At 40.1% G+C, this 23,580-nt stretch overlaps 1 protein-coding gene across 1 annotated transcript; it reads right to left on the bottom strand.

The window, feature by feature from the left end:
- Positions 1 to 11,171: 11,171 nt before the first annotated feature.
- Positions 11,172 to 12,349, bottom strand: LOC100660341 (olfactory receptor 5B12-like). Its single transcript, XM_023540558.2, has one exon. The coding sequence runs from the start codon at positions 12,180 to 12,182 to the stop codon at positions 11,172 to 11,174; it is 1,011 nt and encodes a 336-aa protein (XP_023396326.2). The 5' UTR covers positions 12,183 to 12,349.
- Between the last annotated feature and the right edge of the window lie 11,231 nt (positions 12,350 to 23,580).

The raw sequence follows: 23,580 nt of genomic DNA, 5'->3' as shown, positions 1-23,580 counted from the left end.
CTGTCAGTATGCCCATTTTGCAGAAGAGGAAGCTGAGGCACAGAGAAATTAGTAGAATTCAAACCCATGTTTTTTCCTATTGGGGCATTTGCTCTTATCATTACACTTGTACAACTTAAATATATTTATTCAGCATGAATTCTTCATGCTGATTGTATGATTTCCACAACTTAGAAGTACTTTAAGCATGTTCACTGTAAAGTTTTCTTTATAGTTGTAAAGATCTCTTTTCTGGATGTTTGTTATTCTAATGAAAAATGATTAGAAAAAAGCGGCCTTGTTCTTGCGATCTGACTTTGCAAGGAATGACACTTCAATATGTGAGGCCCCCATGAGAAGAAAAGCGCCCACTATCATTTTTTTTATCATTTAGATGGAGCCCTGGTGGTGCAGTGTTTAAGAGCTAAGACATGCTATGGCTGCTAACCGAAAAGTAGGCAGTTTGAATCCATCAGGACTCCTTGGAAACCCTATGGGGCAGTTCTACTCTGTCCTATAGGGTCGTTATGAGTCAGAATTGACTTGGCACCAATTTTTTTTTTTTGAGTCATCTAGATAGGGAATATCTAGCACTATGCCTGGCACACAGTGAGTGCTCTCAGTGGTTGCCAGTTCCCGTCCCCTCTGCTTACATATCTAATCCTCAGGCCAATCGAAATAGACCTTTATGAATAGAGATGTTCCGTAAGAATTTAAGACACCATATTCTGTATTCTCTTGATCAGACTCAAACTGATTGTTTTTATTTCCTGAAATTGCAATGGGCCAGAAATATCTCCAAAAAGTCTGCTGGATGGCAGCTGGGGTTTATCCTGAGATTTAAGCATGAGGTTTAGTTGGTGAAAAGATACATGGTGCCTATCTCCACAAGCTGTGGGAGGAAGGAAGGTTGCTCTGGGCACATAGAATGAACAGCTCTTCAATCTTGTGATCAAGCATTAGAACTCCACCTTGGTGCTGACATATCCACTCATTTCAGTTCCCCTTCCTCTCACACATTCATTCATTATTTGCTCACTCATCTAAGCATTTAGTCACTCATTTCCTCATTCATTTTTTATTCAATAAGCATTTAATGTCTCCTATAAGAAAAAAAAAACAGAGGCGGGGCCAAGATGGCGGACTAGGTGGACGCTACCGCGGATCCCTCTTGCAACAAAGACTCGGAAAAACAAGTGAATCGATCACATACATAACAATCTACGAACTCTGAACAATAAACACAGATTTAGAGATGGAGAACGAACAAATATGGGGAGACTGCGATTGTTTTCAGAGCCAGGAGCCAGCGTACCAGTCAGGTGACCTTTGGAGCCCGATTTGGGGCAGAGCCCAGGGGGGCAGACGGCACAGACAAGGGGCCCAGCCCTAGCCCCCGAACTCATCCCGGGAGGGAGCCCAGCCGGTTGGCGCGGGCGGCGTGGCAGCGCAGCCAGTGGGAGAAGTCACCGGGAGGCAGTGACTGGTCTTGGAGCAGGGAGAGCAGCGTCCTAGCCGGGGAGCTGTCCCGCTGGGATTTTGGTGGGTGCGGGTGGGGGGTGAGCGCGGGTTGCAGCTCCATCCCCCTGAATTGACCCTGGGACAGTCCCAACTGATTCGCGTGGGCCCAGCTGGTTCACGCGGGAAGCGTGGCAGCACAGCCGGTGGAAGAAGTCCCCGGGAGGCAGTGGCTGGTCTTGGAGCGGGGAGAGCAGCATTCCAGCCAGGACGCGCAGTCGCGGCTCAGGCCCGGGGAGCTGTTCCGCTCTCCTGAGCTGACCCCGGGGAGGGGGAGCCCACCCGGTTCGCGGGAGCGGCGCGCAACGTGGCTGGCGGGATGGGGAGTCCCCGGAAGGCAGCGACTGATTTTGGAGACGGGAGTGCACCGTCCCAGTAGGGGAGCCTTAACCTTGGGGGTGGGGCTGACAGCGGAGGATCTGACCGTGAGGCCAGCGGGCCAGACCCCCCGGGGGGCAACCTCCACACAGCCAGTACATATAGGCCACGCACCCTGCGGAAATCTCAGATATAAGAGTCATTCCAAGTAAGACAAACAACTCTGGCTATATTCTGAGGTGCTACAATCCTAGCTCTCTGATCCCTCCCCCACCCTCCCCAGGCGGCTCCATTAACATCTGAATAGCCTGAGCCAGAGGGAGAACTCTGATAGGGATCTGACGGCATTTTTTTTTAGCGGATTTTCTGGAAAAACTAGTTTCCCAGTGATGGCTCGGAGACAGCAGCCCATATCAAACCACATAAAGAAGCAGACCATGACAGCTTCTCCAACCCCCCAAACAAAAGAATCAAAATCTTTCCCAAATGAAGATACAATCCTGGAATTATCAGATACAGAATATAAAAAACTAATTTACAGAATGCTTAAAGACATCACAAATGAAATTAGGCTAACTGCAGAAAAAGCCAAGGAACACACTGATAAAACTGTTGAAGAACTCAAAAAGATTATTCAAGAACATAGTGGAAAAATTAATAAGTTGCAAGAATCCATAGAGAGACAGCATGTAGAAATCCAAAAGATTAACAATAAAATTACAGAATTAGACAATGCAATAGGAAGTCAGAGGAGCAGACTCGAGCAATTAGAATGTAGACTGGGACATCTGGAGGACCAGGGAATCAACACCAACATAGCTGAAAAAAAATCAGATAAAAGAACTAAAAAAAATGAAGAAACCCTAAGAATCATGTGGGACTCTATCAAGAAGGATAACTTGCGAGTGATTGGAGTCCCAGAACAGGGAGGGAGGACAGAAAACACAGAGAAAATAGATGAAGAACTCCTGACAGAAAACTTCCCTGACATCATGAAAGACGAAAGGATATCTATCCAAGATGCTCATCGAACCCCATTTAAGATTGATCCAAAAAGAAAAACACCAAGTCATATTATCATCAAACTTGCCAAAACCAAAGATAAACAGAAAATTTTAAAAGCAACCAGGGATAAAAGAAAGGTTTCCTTCAAGGGAGAATCAATAAGAATAAGTTCAGACTACTCAGCAGAAACCATGCAGGCAAGAAGGGAATGGGACGACATATACAGAGCACTGAAGGAGAAAAACTGCCAGCCAAGGATCGTATATCCAGCAAAACTCTCTCTGAAATATGGAGGAGAAATTAAGATATTTACAGATAAACACAAGTTTAGAGAATTTGCAAAAACCAAACCAAGGCTGCAAGAAATGCTAAAGGAGATTGTTTGGTCAGATGACCAATAATATCAGGTACCAGCACAATACAAGGTCACAAAACAGAAAGTCTTGATATCAACTCAAATAGGGAAAGCACAAAAACAAACAAATTAAGATTAATTCTAAAAAATAAATAAATAAATAAAATAATACACATAGCAGGGAATCATGGAAATCAATAGGTAAAAGATCACAATAATCAAAAAGAGGGACTAAATATAGGAGGCATTGAACTGCCAGATGGAGAGTGATACAAGGCGATATAGAACGATACCAGTTAGGGTTTTACTTAGAAAAATAGGGGTAAATAATAAGGTAACCACAAAAAGGAATATCAACTCCATAACTCAAGAAAAAAGCCAAGAAAAATGTAACGACACAACTAACATAAAGTTAAACATTATGAAAATGAAGATCTCACAATCTACTAAGAAAAACGTCTCAGCACAAAAAAGTATGTGGAAAAATGAAATGGCCAACAACACACATGAAAAGGCATCAAAATGACAGCACTAAAAACTTATTTATCTATAATTACGCTGAATGTAAATGGACTAAATGCACCAATAAAGAGACAGAGAGTAACGGACTGGATAAAGAAACACGATCCATCTATATGCTGCCTACAAGAGACACACCTTAGACTTAGAGACACAAACAAACTAAAACTCAAAGGATGGAAAAAAATATATCAAGCAAACAATAAGCAAAAAAGAGGAGTAGCAATATTAATTTCTGACAAAATAGACTTTAGACTTAAATTCACCACAAAGGATAAAGAAGGACACTACATAATGATAAAAGGGACAATTGATCAGGAAGACATAACCATATTAAATATTTATACACCCAATGACAGGGCTGCAAGATACATAAATCAAATTTTAACAGAATTGAAAAGTGAGATAGACACCTCCACATTTATAGTAGGAGACTTCAACACACCACTTTCGGAGAAGGACAGGACATCCAGTAAGAAGCTCAATAGAGACACGGAAGACCTACTTACAACAATCAACCAACTTGACCTCATTGACTTATACAGAACTCTCCACCCAACTGCTGCAAAATATACTTTTTTTTCTAGTGCACATGGAACATTCTCTAGAATAGACCACATATTAGGTCATAAAACAAATCTTTGCCGAGTCCAAAACATGGAAATATTACAAAGCATCTTCTCAGACCACAAGGCAGTGAAACTAGAAATCAATAACAGAAAAACTAGGGAAAAAAAATCAAATACTTGGAAACTGAACAATACCCTCCTGAAAAAAGACTGGGTTATAGAAGACATCAAGGAGGGAATAAGGAAATTCATAGAATGCAAAGAGAATGAAAATACTTCCTATCAAAACCTCTGGGACACAGCAAAAGCAGTGCTCAGAGGCCAATTTATATCGATAAATGCACACATACAAAAAGAAGAAAGAGCCAAAATCAGAGAACTGTCCCGATAACTTGAACAAATAGAAAGTGAGCAACAAAAGAACCCATCAGGCACCAGAAGAAAACAAATACTAAAAATTAGAGCTGAACCAAATGAATTAGAGAACAGAAAAACAATTGAAAGAATTAACAAAGCCAAAAGCTGGTTCTTTGAAAAAATTAACAAAATTGATAAACCATTGGCTAGACTGACTAAAGAAATACAGGAAACGAAACAAATAACCCAAATAAGAAACGAGAAGGACCACGTCACAACAGAGCCAAATGAAATTAAAAGAATCATTTCAGATTACTACGAAAAATTGTACTCTAACAAATTTGAAAACCTAGAAGAAATGGATAAATTCTTGGAAAAACACTACCTACCTAAACTAAAACATTCAGAAGTAGAACAACTAAATAGACCCATAACAAAAAAAGAGATTGAAACGGTAATCAAAAAACTTCCAGCAAAACAAAGTCCTGGCCTGGATGGCTTCACTGCAGAGTTCTACCAAACTTTCATTGAAGACTTAACACCACTACTACTGAGGGTATTTCAAAGCATAGAAAAAGACGGAATACTACCCAACTCATTCTATGAAGCTACCATCTCCCTGATACCAAAACCATGTAAAGACATTACAAAAAAAGAAAATTATAGACCTATATCCCTCAGGAACATAGATGCAAAAATCCTCAACAAAATTCTAGCCAATAGAATCCAACAACACATCAAAAAAATAATTCACCCTGATCAAGTGGGATTTATACCAGGTATGCAAGGCTGGTTTAATATCAGAAAAACCATTAATGTAATCCATCACATAAATAAAACAAAAGATAAAAACCACATGATCTTATCAATAGATGCAGAAAAGGCATTTGACAAAGTTCAACACCCATTCATGATAAAAACTCTTACCAAAATAGGAATTGAAGGAAAATTCCTCAACATAATAAAGGGCATCTATGCAAAGCCAACAGCCAACATCACTCTAAATGGAGAGAACCTGAAAGCATTTCCCTTGAGAACGGGAACCAGACAAGGATGCCCTTTATCACCGCTCTTATTCAACATCGTACTTGAAGTCCTAGCCAGGGCAATTAGGCTAGACAAAGAAATAAAGGGTATCCAGATTGGTAAGGAGGAAGTCAAGATATCACTATTTGCAGATGACATGATCGTATACATGGAAAACCCTAAGGAATCCTCCAGAAAACTACTGAAACTAATAGAAGAGTTTGGCAGAGTCTCAGGTTATAAAATAAACATACAAAAATCACTTGGATTCCTCTACATCAACAAAAAGAACACCGAAGAGGAAATAACCAAATCAATACCATTCACAGTAGCCCCCAAGAGGATAAGATACTTAGGAATAAATCTTACCAAGGATGTAAAAGACCTATACAAAGAAAACTACAAAGCTCTACTACAAGAAATTCAAAAGGACATACTGAAGTGGAAAAACATACCCTGCTCATGGATAGGAAGACTTAACATAGTAAAAATGTCTATTCTACCAAAAGCCATCTATACATATAACGCACTTCCGATCCAAATTCCAATGTCATATTTTAAGGGGATGGAGAAACAAATCACCAATTTCATATGGAAGGGAAAGAAGCCCTGGATAAGCAAAGCATTACTGAAAAAGAAGAAGAAAGTGGGAGGCCTCACTCTACCTGATTTCAGAACCTATTAAACAGCTACAGTAGTCAAAACAGCCTGGTACTGGTACAACAACAGGCACATAGACCAATGGAACAGAATTGAGAATTCAGATATAAATCCATCCATGTATGAGCAGCTGGTATTTGACAAAGGACCAGTGTCAGTTAATTGGGGAAAAGATAGTCTTTTTAACAAATGGTGCTGGCGTAACTGGATATCCATTTGCAAAAAAATGAAACAGGACCCATACCTCACACCATGCACAAAAACTAACTCCAAGTGGATCAAAGACCTAAACATAAAGACTAAAACGATAAAGATCATGGAAGAAAAAATAGGGACAACCCTAGAAGCCCTAATACAGGGCATAAACAGAATACAAAACATTACCAAAAATGATGAAGAGAAACCAGATAACTGGGAGCTCCTAAAAATCAAACATCTATGCTCATCTAAAAAAAAAAAAGAAAAAAAACTTTCATCTAAAGACTTCACCAAAAGAGTAAAAAGACCACCTACAGACTGGGAAAGAATTTTCAGCTATGACATCTCAGACCAGCACCTGATCTCTAAAATCTACATGATTCTGTCAAAACTCAACCACAAAAAGACAAACAACCCAATCAAGAAGTGGGCAAAGGATATGAACACACATTTCACTAAAGAAGATATTCAGGCAGCCAACAGATACATGAGAAAATGCTCTCGATCATTAGCCATTAGAGAAATGCAAATTAAAACTATGATGAGATTCCATCTCACACCAACTAGGCTGGCATTAATCCAAAAAACACAAAATAATAAATGTTGGAGAGGCTGCGGAGAGATTGGAACTCTCATACACTGCTGGTGGGAATGTAAAATGGTACAACCACTTTGGAAATCCATCTGGCGTTATCTTAAACAGTTAGAAATAGAACTACCATACAACCCAGAAATCCCACTCCTAGGAATATACCCTAGAGAAACAAGAGCCTTCACACAAACAGATATATGCACACCCATGTTTATTGCAGCTCTGTTTACAATAGCAAAAAGCTGGAAGCAACCAAGGTGTCCGTCAACAGATGAATGGGTAAATAAATTGTGGTATATTCACACAATGGAATACTACGCACTGATAAAGAACAGTGACGAATCTGTGAAACATTTCATAACATGGAGGAACCTGGAAGGCATTATGCTGAGCGAAATGAGTCAGAGGCAAAAGGACAAATATTGTATAAGACCACTATTATAAGATCTTGAGAAATAGCATAAACTGAGAAGAACACATACTTTTGTGGTTACGAAGGGGGGAGGGAGGGAGGGAGGGAGGGAGAGGACTTTTTATTGATCAATCAGTAGATAAGAACTGCTTTGGGTGAAGGGAAAGACAACACTCAATACAAGGAAGGTCAGCCCAATTGGACTGGACTAAAAGCAAAGAGGTTTCTGGCATAAAATGAATGCTTCAACGGTCAGCGGAGCAGGGGCAGGGGTCTGGGGAACATGGTTTGAGGGGACTTCTAAGTCAATGGGCAAAATAATTCTATTATGAAAACATTCTGCATCCCACTTTGAAATGTGGCGTCTGGAGTCCTAAATGCTAACAAGAGGCCATCTAAGATGCAACAATTGGTCTCAACCCACCTGGAGCAAAGGAAAATGAAGAACACCAAGGTCACACGACAACTAAGAACCCAAGAGACAGAAAGGGCCACATGAACCAGAGACCTACATCATCCTGAGACCAGAAGAACTAGTTGGTGCCCGGCCACAATCGATGACTGCCCTGTCAGGGAGCACAACAGAGAACTCCTGAGAGAGCAGGAGATCAGTGGGATGCAGACCCCAAATTCTCATAAAAAGACCATACTTAATGGTCTGACTGCGACTAGAGGAATCCTGGCGGCAATGCTCCCCAGACCTTCTGTTGGCACAGGGCAGGAACCATCCCCGAAGACAACTCATCAGACATGCAAGGGACTGGTGGGGGCAGGGGGCGGGGGGAGAGATGCTGATGAAGAGTGAGCTAATTAAATCAGGTGCACACTGGAGAGTGTGTTGGCAACTCTTGACTGGAGTGGGGATGGGAAGATAGAGAGAGAGGGAAGATGGCAAAATTGGCACGAAACAAGAGACTGAAAGGGCTGACTCAATGGGGGAGAGCAAGTGGGAGAAGGGAGTAAGATGTATATAAACTTACATGTGACAGACTGATTGGAATTGTAAATGTTCACTTGAAGCTTAATAAAAGTTAATTAAAAAAAAAAAAAAAACAATGGGCCCACGGGTAGCACACATGGTTAAGTGTTTGACTACTAACTAAAAGACTGGAGGTTCAAACTCACCTAGAGGCAGCTCAGAAAGAAAGCCTTAGAGATCTGCTTCTGAAAGATTACAGCTTTGAAAACCCATAGGGAGCACAGTTCTACTCTGACACACTTGGGTTTGCTGTGAGTTGGAATTGATTCTGCTCAAGAGAAGCAGGTAGTAGTAGTATTTGTTGTTGTTGTTAGGTGCCATTGAGTTCTTTCAACTCATATGACAGAGTAAAACTTCTCATAGGGTTTTCTTGGCTATAATCTTTACGGAATAAGATCACCAGGTCTTTCACCCACAGAGCTGCTAGGTGCGTTTGAATTTCCAACCTTTTGGTTAGCAGCTGAGCACTTAACCGTGTGCACCACCAGGGCTCCACATAGTCGTAGTAGTCATAGTACTAAACCTGCTGCTGTCGAGTCAATTCCTACTCATAATTACTCTATAGGACAGAGTAGAACTGTCCCATAGGGTTTCAAAGGCTTGAGCTATTTTTGCCTTTCCTGATGCTTGCATTCCCAATAAATAATCCAGAGAGAAACTTCTAGTTGTAAAATTCATTGATCATTTTTACCAAGAAGTGGCAGAAGTGCATTTAACAGGATGTGTTTAAGTTGTTACATTATTCTGTTGCTGTCCAACACAGGGTGTTAAAAAAAAATTCTTTTTGGTGTTAAAAAAAAAAAAAAATTAGAGCTGATTAAATCCCTGACTAAATTTTCCTGCTGTGTGTGCTGCTCAACTCCATGTGACTAACACCTCACACCCACCCATCACGACTGGAAAGGCCAGGGCAGGGAGGCTGTCAGGGCACATATACATCTTTTAATATCCCCTTCCTGTTTCTTCTCAGTGAAGCAATGGGACATTTGGGATTTGATGAAGGTGAGCACATCAGATTTTAAGGTTTATTCCTAAAAGTGGATGTTCACTGGAGCATGCAAATTTTCCAGCTTGGCTTCTTTATTCAAGTGAAGATTCCCATTATGTAGCAGAAAGCTTCTAGAAAACAAGGATAACAAGCCTTCCCAAATAACGAATGCTTCATTGTAAGTAATGGAAACACATGGACAGAACAGGAGGGCTCCAGGCCCTCCTATATTCCTGTGACAGCCTCAAAAGTTAGAATTGTTTAATATGCTCCTACTTAGAGCTGTGATGAAAGGGTAAGGATTTGGGACAGCTTCGCATTATCAACAATGAAGGAGATTTAGGAAGCTCAAGGAAAATACAAGGTCAATAACATTCAGATTCTGTCATGTTCCTTGCAGCCCTTCTAATGCTTTAATTACAAACATAATTGTGTTATATTGAGAAGTCTAGTGGTCCTTGAAAAAGTGGGTTTTTTTAATCTTAATATTGTTTACGCCCACTGCAGTGCATTGTGGACATTCAGCAATTGTTAGCTGAACTAAACTGGAAAGGATGTGTTTTGGAGTCCCAAAGAATTGGGCTCAAATTCTGGGTCTGTCAGCTTCTACCTATGGAATTTCATATCTGAACCTCTTTTTCCTCCTCCCTATGTGGTTGCCCATCTCATAGTTAGTGTGGGAATGGAATAAGACAGCATATGCGAATAATTTAGTAGCCACTAGGTAATAAATGAAGTCTGTGGGTGGCATAAATGGTTAAGCTCTAGGCTATTAACTAAAAGGCTGGTAATTCAAAATTACCCAGAGGTGCCTTGGAAGAAAGGCCTGATGCCCTGCTTCCAAAAGGTCACAGGCATGAAAATGCTATGGAGGGCAATTCTACTCTGCAACACAGGGGGTCGCCATGAGCCAGGTTAGCAGCTGAACATTTAACTGTTTGCACCACTCAGATAAGGAACAGATGTGGATACATTTTTGGATGGACGAAACCCTTGCATTCTGAACTTTGTTATCTGAAATTCAGGAACTAAATAGATTTAGATTACATGGCATCCCTCATCACCCAAACTCACCATTGGAATTATTGCTGTATAAGTTCAGGATCCAGGTAGATGTTGACAATTAGGGATAATTCTACAGATTTCTGGGCTCCATCACAGATACACTAAATCAGGTGATCTGGAATTAGTTCCTAGGAATGTGCATTTAAATATTGTCTCACAGTGATTTTTTTGAGCACTAATATCTAAGAGCCACAGCTCTATGCTCTGCACAAGAATCACGGAGTTCTTTTGAATTCTGAATTGCAAATGTAATTCCGGAGTCATACACTTATAACGTTTACCTCCAAATCACTTTAGACCAATAGAGTAACACAGTGTGGAATCCTATAGCACTTAGGATAATAATTTTGATGTTAAGGTAGAAGTAGAATCCTATTTCTGGAAAAAGACTTCAAATTTTCTCCAACCTAGTCGTATTACCAAATATGAATAGAACAGACCTCATGTGGGAAGTAATTTCTCAGAGATATTCAAGAAAATAATTAAGCTTACAGCCCCTGAAAACCCTATGGAGTACGGTTCTACGCTGACACACATGGCATTGCCATGAGTTAGAATTGTCTCAATGGAAGCAGGGTAGAGGTCCAATAGAAGCTTTACATGGTTTGTATGCTACTTCTCATTAAGAGGCTCAACCCAATGAAGACTTTACTTTTTCAACAACCTTTTTGAATGCGCTCTTGACTTCCTTGTTCCTCAGGCTGTAAACCAGAGGGTTCAGCATGGGGATGATCATGGTGTAGAACACAGATGCCATTTTGTCTGTGTCCATGGAATGACTGGAACTTGGCTGTAAGTACATGAAGATGATTGTCCCATAGAGGATGGTAACAGTGGTAAGGTGGGAAGCACAGGTGGAAAAGGCCTTCTTTCTTCCCTCAGCTGAGTGCATTCTCAGGATAGCAATAAAAATGAACAGGTAAGAGTTCAAGATAACCAAAAGAGTAAAAAAGACATTGCAAGCTGCCAAGGTGAAGAGTACAATCTCATTTGTGTAGGTATCAGAACAAGAGAGAGCCAGCAGTGGGGGGATGTCACAGAAGAAGTGATTAACCACATTGGAATGACAGAAGGAGAGGTGGAATGTGAAGGCCACATGGATGGAGGATTGCAGGAGTCCACAGACGTAGGAGCCAGTGACCAGTAGAGCACACACAGTACTTGTCATGGTGGTGGTGTAATGCAGGGGTTTACACACTGCTGCGTAGCGGTCAAAGGCCATTGAGGTCAGGAGGAAACTTTCAGTAATAGCAAAGGCTACAAAGAAGAACATCTGGGCAGCACATGCATTGTAAGAGATGATCTTATCTCCTGTGAGGAACCCCACTATCACCTTGGGAGTGACTGCCGAGGCATAAACACAGTCCACCAGGGAGAGGTTACTGAGGAAAAAGTACATGGGGGTGTGGAGACGAGAGTCTAACAGAATGAACACCATCATCCCCAGGTTCCCAACCAGAGTGATGAAGCAAATGAGTGTGAAGATTAAAAACAAAGGGCCCTGCAGCTCTATGGCATCTGTTAGGCCCACAAAAATGAATTCAGTCACTTCTGATAAGTTCTCCATCAACGCCATCGGTGAATCAGCATATGAAGTACCTACGGCTAGATGAGATAACACAAGATAATGCTGTTTGAGCATTACCTTGAGAACTGAAGTGTGGCCAGAGTCTCTCCCCACTAAATCTTTATTTTTCTCAGAGGCTGACGTTTTCCTCTCCCAACTTTACCTGTGCTTTATTTCTGAGGAGGAAGAGTAGAGGGAGGCAGAAGAGTTACTGTTATACTCCCCCAGAGACCGGCACGAGACAGAAGTCCCTAGGTGGTGCAAACTGTTAATATGCTCGGTTGCTAACTGAAAGGTTGGAAGTTCGAGTCCACCAGAGGCACCTCAGAATAAAGGCCTGGAGATCTATTGCTGAAAAATCAGCCATAGAAAATCTACTCTGACACACGAAGGGGTTGGCATGAATCAGAGTTAACTCACTGGTACCTGGTTTTTTAGAGGCTCCGGGTCCCCAACCATGCCACATGCCCCCAGCCATGTCACGGCAGGTTCTGTTGTGCTTACCTCCAGCTCATGGCTTATTGTGGCTGTCATGATTATAGAATGAGAGTCCATCTCAATACAAAAGCTACTTCTGGTCCTTGAATCTTGAATCTTTCACTTCTCCTTGATCAACAATCCTTCACATTCAAGGCAGGCTATGATATGACCCTTGTTTTTAAGGGCAGCCTAGTGGGAAAAACCTGTATACAAACAGGTATGTTAATCATAACGCATTGCCTCAGGAGAGGTATGCCCAGGGTGCTTTGAGCAGAAAGCAGGCATTTTTAGACCAGTTTAGGGGCACAGGAAGATATTCTGGAAATGATACCTTCTGAGCTGTGGCTTGGACAGCGAAGAAGTAACAATAATGATGATTAGTTAATATAATAACAAATATTTTATAAAGTACTTACTAGATGCTGGGAAACTGATCTAAGTTGTTCACATATATTAGCTCATAAATACATTTAGCACCTCTGTGAGGAAAAGGGGGGTACTATTATTACTTCCCATCTCAAAATAATGGGGTAAGATGCTTAACCTTTCTGTGTTTCCTCATCTTTCAAATGGGATCAATACTCAGTAGCAATACTCAACAGCAAGTACTCAATAGTGTAAGCTATTATTACTGCTACTGCTATTAATATTGTTACACCAGGCAGAGGAAACTCCATGGATAAAGGCATGAGCTGATAAGCACAGTGGTAAAATTAGGAAACTACATGTAGACAGGTGTGATTTATAAGCAAGATTCTTCACAAGATCCAAATCTTTATTAGGGGCCAAGCAACATGCAACAGTAATTGGTAGAAATAAAATGGACAGGATTGAATCCTAAGATAAAGAGTTGGAGGAAATAACGTATCAGATTACAGATATAATACAACCATTTAGAAGAAGAGTGTAAAGTGATCATTTGGCCAAGTATAATACAAGGATATACTTTTTCTAATTGTGTGAGTGTCACTCACTGAATAACAATTTAGATGAGATATAGCCTTAGGAATGTTAGATTCACTCCTTGAATCTCAGTTGCATTCTCTGTGAAATATCACGTACCTTTATTATATCTGTTTACCTATTTCAGAGTGTGGTAAAGATTAAATTAAGATGTTGGAAGAACTAAAAGATACAAGATTCATACTAACACAAGGCCTGGCATACAAATATATTCAGCACTAGTTCCCTTTCTAGATGACTTTACAAATATTTCAATTATATACCAGGCCCTTGTATTACAAAATGAATATCATAATTCTTGACTCTTTAATGAAGGTAGAGATGGCCAGCTCTTCAAACAGTTCCCCCCAAAGTGACAAGTGCTGCAATAAAGATATCTCTAAAGTATTATAATTATCATCATGGAAGTGCCAAGAATTAGCCAGACCATAAAGTTACTTCTTGGCTCATTAATTGTTAGAGGTCTATGTTCGTTAGAATTTCCAGATTGAGCCCAACACGGAAACATGTGTGTCTGTTTACTTTTTTTTTTTTTTAAAGTTAATTGCCTTATCATGCTGAAACACTGAGAGTGGCCAATGCGTTGACCAGCTCCTTTACCTATCTTCTATATAAAGGAACACAAAAAGGCTCCTTTTAAGCCAGGAATTCAGAGGTAGAGAGCTGCTAGGATAGGAGAGCACTATAAACACAAGACTAATTTTAATTCTAATTTATTGATAATCACTTGGTATTTTTTTTTTTTAGGCCGACCACTGACACGATCTTTTTAATTCACAAAATAAAATACTTCTTCCAACTCCTTGAGAGGGTGCTATCATGCTCGGATGTGACAATGAATATGAAGTTATTTGAAAGTTAATGATTTTTTGAACCAGGCCATCTGAGCCATCGTTTCCTGGTTACTGCAGGATATTCAGCCAGCAGAACTGAAAGCCCAAACTTTGATGTTACCAAAGAAAATGGTTCAAAAATTGAGATCCCCTAGAGATGGTGGCAGCGCTATAGCTTCTGAAATTCAGAGAGGGAGGTATGACATTTGCCTGCTACTCTTATACCATGTTCTGAACTGAGTGCAGTTAGGAGGCACTGTCTTTCTGCCTTGGAGTAAAATCTCCTTTCATTTCAACCATTTATTTGAGGACATATGATAGCAATGAGCATGTACATCTGGGTGAAAGAGAGCAGCGTGTTAGAGGGGGAAGAGCAACGGACTAGGAGTGAGGGGACAACAAGCTAACAGGGTGTCATTGGTCTAGTCACTTAGCTTTCATTTTTCTCATTTGTAAAATAAAATGATGGGATCTTCTAGAATCCCTTTATACTTTAATTGGCTATGATTTTATATTTTCCTAACACTTACTTGTTTCCTAGGAACAGTCGAATGAAGTCCCAAAGGTATGGGTATAGAACACCTTCATGCCTAGTTGACTTGAAGTCCATATCCAGGAGAGCATCATTCTGGAGAAATGACTTCCCTAATTCTGGAGCTCCAGGTTGTACAGCAGAATCTGGGCTTCTGCTCTTGCAAATATCAAGGCAGAGACAGTGATCTGTTTACACAAGTCTCCAGGGAAACACTTGGTGTCAAGTGGGTGGATATCTCACGAGGCTCCTGATTCCAGGTTGGCCCTCATAACCTGTCCTCACCTAGAGCTATCAGAGACTAATGTTTGCATCATGGCTGGGAATGCTTATGAAGACAGGAGGGAATAGCAGCTTATAGGAAAGAGCCTCCAGGGGTCACAGCAGCAGCCACAGACAACTTGGGTGCTAAAAATAAAAATTTCACTGAAATCTATGGCTTAGGTGACATCCAGAGCTCATGTAAGCTTTTTTGTATCTAATTATTTCTCACAGACTTACAGAATCTGTCCAGAATGACAAAGTTTTTTATTTACTTATAAAATATCTACCTGACTTACTGCTGAAGAGCTGCTCTTTGAATACTTTTTCCTTTTTACAACTAAGTTGGTGAATCCTTTCTTTCTTCTGCACAGCCACATCTGACCCCTAAATTAATCTTCCATTTTAATCATTTCTGTAGGAGAGAATTATCACTCCTATTTGAAATTTTTTTTTATTGTTGTAAATGCACACAGGAAAACACACACAAACTGAAAAATTTCTACACGTACAGTTTGCTGACATCTATTATATTCTTCAAGTTTGTGCAACCATTTAACACTGTTTTCTGAATTATTCCTTCACTGTTAACTTAAACTCACTGCAGCTAAGATTCCTATGTAAACTTTCAAGTTGCTGTTATCAATTTGATCTCATACAGATAGTTCTTTAAAAGAGACAATGCTCAAAACGGGCATTCTTTACTAATTAAGCTAAGTATTGCTTGGCTTAAAGAAAACTTTAGGGGATGTTTTTTGGTTTAAGGTTTAAAAAATAATCTCAGGACAATAGTTTTGAGGGTTCATCCAACCCCAACGGATCCAGGAAGTTTGTATTTTATGAGAATTTTAAATGCTGTTTCACATTTCTCCCTATTTTGACCAGAGTTCTTGTATAGAATCTTCGATCAAAACATTCAGCAATGATAACTGGGCACCATCAAGGTCTTGTGGTCACTCCTTTCTCAATGCAGTCATGGAGTCAAGTATCAAAGTTTGAGTGGAGTGATCATGTGGCCTGGTTTCTAATCCCAGTTCTGTCATCTTTTACACTGTGACTCTGGCCAAATCATTTATTCTCTCCATTATATCACTTATAAAAAACTATATTGCGTATCTCTCATGGGAGAATAATAAAGATTAAATTAAATGCCATATATGCACAGCTGAGCATGATGTCTGGCACATAACAAAATATCAATACATTTAAATAAATGGTTGCTGGTTCAATCCCACTGACACTGTGGAAGAAAGGCCTGGTAATCTAGTTCTCTAAAGATTATAGTGAAGAAAACCCTGGGGAGTAAATCCTTCCCCATAGCTAGGTGTTGGAATTGACTTGACAGAAACAGGTATTGCTATTTATTTTTTATTGTTCTTTAGGTGAAAGTTTATAGCCCAAGCTACTTTCTCATTCAAAAACTTATATACATAACATTTTGTGACATTGGTTGCAATCCCCACACTGTGACAGCACTCTTCCCTACCCAACCAGGGTTCCCATGTCCATTTGTTGAGTTTTTCTGTCCATTCCCCAGGTGTCTGCTAGCTTGTTGTACCATGGGAGTTGTGAGAAATTGATCAAAGTTCAACCATTTCAGGAGGTAGCATATGATCAAAAACCAATGGTACTGAAGGAAGAAGTCCGAGCCGCACTGAAGGTCCTGATGAAAAATAAGGCTCCAGTCATTGTGGAATACCAATCGAGATGTTTCAATATATGGATTCAGTGCTGGAAGTACTCACTCGTCTATGTCAAGAATTTTGAAAAACAGCTACCGGGCCAAATGACTGGAAGAGATCCATATATATGTCTATTCCAAATAAAGGTGATACAACTGAATGTGGAAATTATTGATCAATATCATTTATATCACAAACAAGTAAAATTTTGCTGAAGATCATTCAAAAGTGGCTGTAGCAGTACTTCGGCAGTGAGCTGCCAGAAATTCAAGCCAGATTCAGAAGAGGACATAGAATCAGGAATGTCATTACTGATGTCAGATGGATCCTGGTTTAAAGCAGAGAATACCACAAACATGTTTACCTGTGTTTTATTGACTGTGCAAAGGCATTCAACTCTGTGGGTCATAACAAATTATTGATAATATTGCAGAGAAAGAAATTCCAGAACACTTAATTGTACTCATGAGGAACCTGCACAGAGATCAGGGGGCAGTCATTTGAACAGAATAAGAGGATACAATGTGTATTAAAGTCAGGAAAGGTGTGGGTCAATGTTGTATCATTTCACCTATTCAATCTGTATGCTGAGCAAATAATCCAAGAAGCTGGACTATGTGATGAAGAACAGAGCATCAGGATTGGAGGAACTCATTACCAACCTGCGTTATGCAGATGATACAATCTTGCCTACTGAAAGTGAAGAGGACTTGAAGCACCTACTGATAAAGATTAAAGACCACAGCCTTGAGTGTGGATTACACCTCAACATAAAGAAAACAAAATCCTCACAACTGTACCAATAAGCAACATAAAAATAAATGGAGAAAAGGTTGAAGTTGTCAAGGATTCCATTTTATGTGTATCCACAATCAACGCCCAAGGAAGCATCAGTCAAGAAATCAAATGATGCATTGCATTGGGTGACTCTGTCATAAAAAGCCTTTTAAAAAGGATATAAAGCAAAGATGCCACTTTAAAGAATAAGTTGCTCCTGGCCCAAGCCTTGGTGTTTTCAATTCCCTCATATGCATGTGAAGTCTGGGTAATGTATCGGAAAGACCAAAGAAGAATTGACACCTTTGAATTATGGTATTGTTGAGGAATATTTTTTTTTTTTATTGAATGTACCATGGACTGCCAAAAGAACAACAAATCGAAAAAGTCAGTAGGATTCCTCTACACAACAAAAAGAACATCGAAGAGGAAATCCCCAAATCAATACCAATTACAGTAGCCCCAAAGAATATAAAATACTTAGAAATAAATCTTACCAGAGGCATAAAAAACCGATACAAAGAAAACTACAAGACAATACTGCAAGAAATCAATAGACCTACATAAGTGGAAAAACATACCTTGCTCACGGATAGGAAGACTCAACATTGTAAAAACATCTATTCTACCAAAAGTGATCTATGGATACAATGCAATTCCGATCCAAATTGCACTGATTTTTTAATGAGATGGAGAAACAAATCACCAACTTCATATGGAAGGGAGAGAGACCCAGGATAAGTAAAGCATTACTGAAAAAGAAGAACATGCTAGGAGGCCTCACTCTGCCTGATTTTAGAACCTGTTATACTGCCACAGTAGTCAAAACAGCCTGGTACTGGTACAACAACAGATACATAGACGAAAGGAACAGAATTGAGAATCCACACATAAATCTATCCACATATGAGCAGCTGATATTTGAGAAAGGCCCAAAGCCAATTAAAAGGGCGAAAAGACAGTCTTTTTAACAAATGGTGCTGGCATAGCTGGATATCCATCTGCAAAAAAATGAAACAAGACCCATACCTCACACCATACACAAAAATGAACTCAAAATGGATCAAAGACCTAAATATAAAATCTAAAAAGATAAAGATCATGGAAGAAAAAATAGGGACAATGCTAGAAGCCCTAACACAAGGTATAAAAAGACCGAGTGGAAAAAAAAACTTTTTTTTTTTAAGCCTTATATTAGGGCTCCTAGCATTGTCCCTATTTTTTCTTCCAAACAGTATACAAAACATTAAGTAACAAGGCAGAAGAGAAACTAGATAACTGGGCTCTCTAAAAATCAAACCCCTATGGTAGTCCAAATACTTCATCAAAAGAGTAAAAAGATTACCCACAGACTGGGGAAATGTTTTTAGCTATGACCTTTCTGATCGGTGTCTGATCTCTAAAATCTGCATGATAGTGTAAAAACTCAACTACGAAAAGACAACCCAATTAAAAAATGGGCAAAAGATATGAACAGACATTTCACTAAAGAAAACATTCAGGTGGCTAACAGATACATGAGGAAATGCTCACGGCCATTAGCCATTAGAGAAATGCAAATCAAAACTACAATGAGATTCCATCTCACTCCACCAAGGCTGGCATTAACCCAAAAAACACAAAATAGGGAATGTTGGAGAGGTTGTAGAGAGACTGCAACACTTCTACGCTGCTGGTGGGAATGTAAAATGGTACAACCACTTTGGAAATTGATTGGTGCTTCCTTAAAAAGCTAGAAATAGAACTACCTTAGGATCCAGCAATTCCACCCCTCGGAATATATCCTAGAGAAATAAGAGGCGTTACACAAACAGATATATGCACACCCATTTTCATTATAGCACTGTTTACAATAGCAAAAAGATGGAAGTAACCAAGGTACCCATCAAGGGATGAATGGATAAATAAATTATGCTATATTCACACAATGGAATAGTACATATTGATAAAAACCAATGATGAATCCTTGAAACATTTCATAACATGGAGGAATCCAGAAGGCATTATGCTGAGTGAAATTAGTCAGTTGCAAAAGGACAAATATTGTATGAGAAAACTATTATAAGAACTCAAGAAATAGTTTAAACAGTGAAGAAAATATTCTTTGATGGCTAGGAGACTGGGGAGGAAGGCAAGGAGAGAGAGGAGTTTTCACTAATTAGATAGTAGATAGTAGATAAGAACTATTTTAGGTGAAGGGAAAGACAGCATACAATACAGGGGAAGTCAGCACAAATGCATTAAACTAAAAGCAAAGAAGTTTCCTGAATAAACTGAAAGCTTCCACAGCCAGCATAGCAGGGGTGAGGTTTTGGGGACCATGGTTTCAGGGGACATCTAAGTCAATTGCATAATAAAATCTATTAAGAAAACATTCTGCATCCTACTTTGGAGAGTGGCATCTGGGTCTTAAATGCTAGCAAGCAGCCATCTAAGATGCACCAATTGATCTCAACCCACCTGGAGCAAAGGAGAATGAAGAACATCAAAGACACAAGGTAATTATGAGCCCAAGAGACAGAAAGGGACACATAAACCAGAGACTACATTAGCCTGACAGCAGAAGAACTAGGTGGTGCCCGGCTACAACTGATGACTGCCCTGACAGGGAACACAACAGAGAACCCCTGAAAGAGCAGGACAGCAGTGGATACAGACCCCAAATTCTCATAAAAAGACCAGACTTAATAGTCTGACTGATATTAGAAGGAGCCCAGAGGTCATGGTCCCCAGACCTTCTGTTAGCCCAAGACAGGAACCATTCCCAAAGCCAACTCTTCAGAGAGGGATTGGGCTGGACTATGGGATAGAAAATGATACTGGTGAAGGGCGAGCTTCTTGGATTAAGTAGATACATGAAACTATGTGGGCATCTCCTGTCCGGAGGGGAGATTGAGAGAGCAGAGGGGGGCAGGAGCTGGCCACATGGACATGAAAAGACAGAGTGGAGGGAAGGAGTGTGCTATCTCATTAGGGGGAGAGGAATTAGGGATATATAGCAGTATTAGAGACTGACTTGATTTGTAAACTTTCTCTTAAATAAAAATTAAAAAAAAATTACTACTGTCTTGGAAAAGCTACTGATAAAATACACATATGCCACTGCAAAGCACAAATGTCTCTCTCCCATTATAACATTATGTTGTTGTTGTTAGGTGCCATCCAGTCAGTTCTGACTCACAGTTGTGACCCTACATACAACAGAAAGAAACACTGCGCGGTCCTGCGACATCCTCACAATCGTTATGCCTGAGCTCATTGTTGCAGCCACTGTGTCAGTCCATCTTGTTGAGGGTTTCCTCTTTTTCACTGACCCTCTACTTTACCAAGCATGATGTCCTTCTCCAAGGACTGATCCCTCCTGATAACATCTCCAAAGTGTGTGAGACGTAGTCCCACTATCCTTGCTTCTAAGAGGATTCTCTTTATACTTCTTCTAAGACAGATTTGTTTGTTCTTTTGCCAGTCCATGGTCTATTCAATATTCTAGAGCATTATAGAGGGATAATTTTATTACCTAGGGAAAGAGAGGAAGATCCTCAAGAAGATGGATTGACACAGTGGCTGCAACAATGTGCTCAAGCATAACAACAATTGTGAGGATGGTACAGGCCTGGGTGGTGTTTCATTGTGTTGTATATAGGGTTGCTATGAGTCAGAATTGACTCTATGGCACCTAGCAACAACAGCTCACAGAGAACCTTGAGTCAAGAAGAGATTATATGGTGTGCGTATGTGTTTCAGGGACAGGTGTCACGTAATATTATCAATATCAGTATTATGTGAATTTTTTTTCTTTTATACTTTAGTACTACTGATGAGAAATGGCAGTGCTACATAAAAGCCCTCCATTCTCAACATATTTCCCATACACATCAAAGAGAGAGGAGTGAAACGATTGTGTCTATGGCCGAGATTATTACACAATGTTAAACATGTTTTCACTGACTGGGTGGAACTAAGTCAGGCAGAGAAATTCCGTCCTTCTTGTGGTTTCCGGGTAAGGTCCTTGGACCCATAAAAGTGCCTATCAGGTGGAGGCAGAACAAAAGCCAGGTCCAGTTTAAAAAGTTCAAGCACTTGCATGAGGGGAGGAAAAAAGTAGGCTCTGAAGTGGAAGAAGACCAGAAGGATGGTTCCTCTCTGTTCATTACTTTTGCAAACAGAATAATAAAAACATGTAACCTGTATTTATTTCTTAACAGTATTCTAGGCACTATACTAAGTGTCTAAACTGTAGCATCTCATTAAACTTCTCTGTAATCCTATGAAGTAGGTACTGTTAGTATGCCCATTTTGCAGAAGAGGCAACTGAATCTCAGAGAAATTATTAGAATTCTAACCCATGTTGTCTCCTATCAGAGCATTTGCTCTTAATCATTACACTTGTACAACTTAAATACATTTATTCAGCATGAAGAATTCATTCTGGATGTATGACCTTCACAGCTTAGATGTATTTTAAGCATGTTCACTGTAAAGTTTTCTTTATGGTTGTAAAGATCTCTTTTCTGGATGTTTATCAATCTAATGAAAACTGATTAGAAAAAAAGCAGCCTTGTTCTTGCGATCTGACTTTGCAAGGACTGCCACTTCAATACGTGAGGCCCCCATAAGGGAGAGAAGCTCCCACTGTTATCTAGACGGAGCCCGGGTGGTGCAGTGGTTACGAGCTATGGCATGCTATGGCTGCTAAGCAAAAAAGTCAGCAGTTTGAATCCATCAGCCACTCTTTGGAAACCCTACGGGACAGTTCTATCCTATAGGATTGTTATGAATGAGAATCAACTTGACGACAATTTTTTTTTTTTTTGAATCGTCTAGGTAGGGACCATCTAGCACTAGCCTGGCACATAGTGAGTGCTTTCAGTGGGTGCCAGTTCCCATCCTCTCTGCTTACATTTTAAATTCTCAGGCCAATCGAAATTGATCTTCACTAGTAGAGATGTTCCTGTAAGAATTTAAGACACCATGATCTATATTGTCTTGATTGATCAGACTCAAACTGATTGTTTTTATTTCCTGCATTTGTGATGGGCCAGATACCCCCCAAAAGCCTGCTGGATGGCAGCTGGACTTTATCCTGAGATTTAAGCATTAGGTTTAGTTGGTTCATCTCCATGAGATGTGGGAGGAAGGAAGATTGTGGGGGTGATACGAGAGATGCCCTGCCTCTGGGCATATAGAATGAACAGCTCTTGAATCCTGTGATCAGGCATGAGGAATCCAGCTTGTTGTTGACCTATCCACTCATTTCAGTTCCTCTTCCTCTCACACATTCATTCATTATTTGCTCACTCATCCAATCATTTAGTCACTCATTTCCTCATTCCTTAATTCACATATTCATTTAATTTTTCTTTGAATAAGGACTTAGTGACTCCTATAAAAAAACAATGAGTTCATGTGTAACATACAGGGTTAAGTTCTTGACTACTAACTGAAAGATTGGTGGTTCAAACTCACTCAGAAGCAGCTTGGAAGAAAGCCCTAGAGATCTGCTTCTGAAAGATCACTGCTATGAAAACCCATAGGGAGAACAGTTCTACTCTGACACACTTGTGTTTGCCATGAGCTGGAATGGATTTGGCTGAAGAGAAACAGGTAGTATTTGTCATTCTTGTTAGGTGCCATTGAGTTATTTCAACTCATAGTGATTCCATATGACAGAGTAGAACTGCTGCATAGGGTTTTCTTGGCTGTAGTCTTTAAGGAAGAAGATCATCAGGTCTTTCTCCCACAGAGCTGCTGGGTGGGTTTGAGCTGCCAACCTTTTGGTTAGCAGCTGAGCACTTAACTGCTTGCACCACCAGGAATTCACATAGTTGTAGTAGGAACAGTAGTAGTAAAGCCATTGTTGTCAAGTCAATTCCAGCTCATAGTGGCCATATAGGAAAGAGTAGAACTGCCCCATTGTGTTTGCAAGGAGCAGCTGGTGGATTCGA

The sequence above is a fragment of the Loxodonta africana genome, chromosome 7 (assembly GCF_030014295.1).
Source record: "Loxodonta africana isolate mLoxAfr1 chromosome 7, mLoxAfr1.hap2, whole genome shotgun sequence".
Taxonomy (NCBI): domain Eukaryota; kingdom Metazoa; phylum Chordata; class Mammalia; order Proboscidea; family Elephantidae; genus Loxodonta; species Loxodonta africana.
Note: the sequence above shows the minus strand (reverse complement) of the source record. Positions and strands in the feature narration are given on the sequence as shown.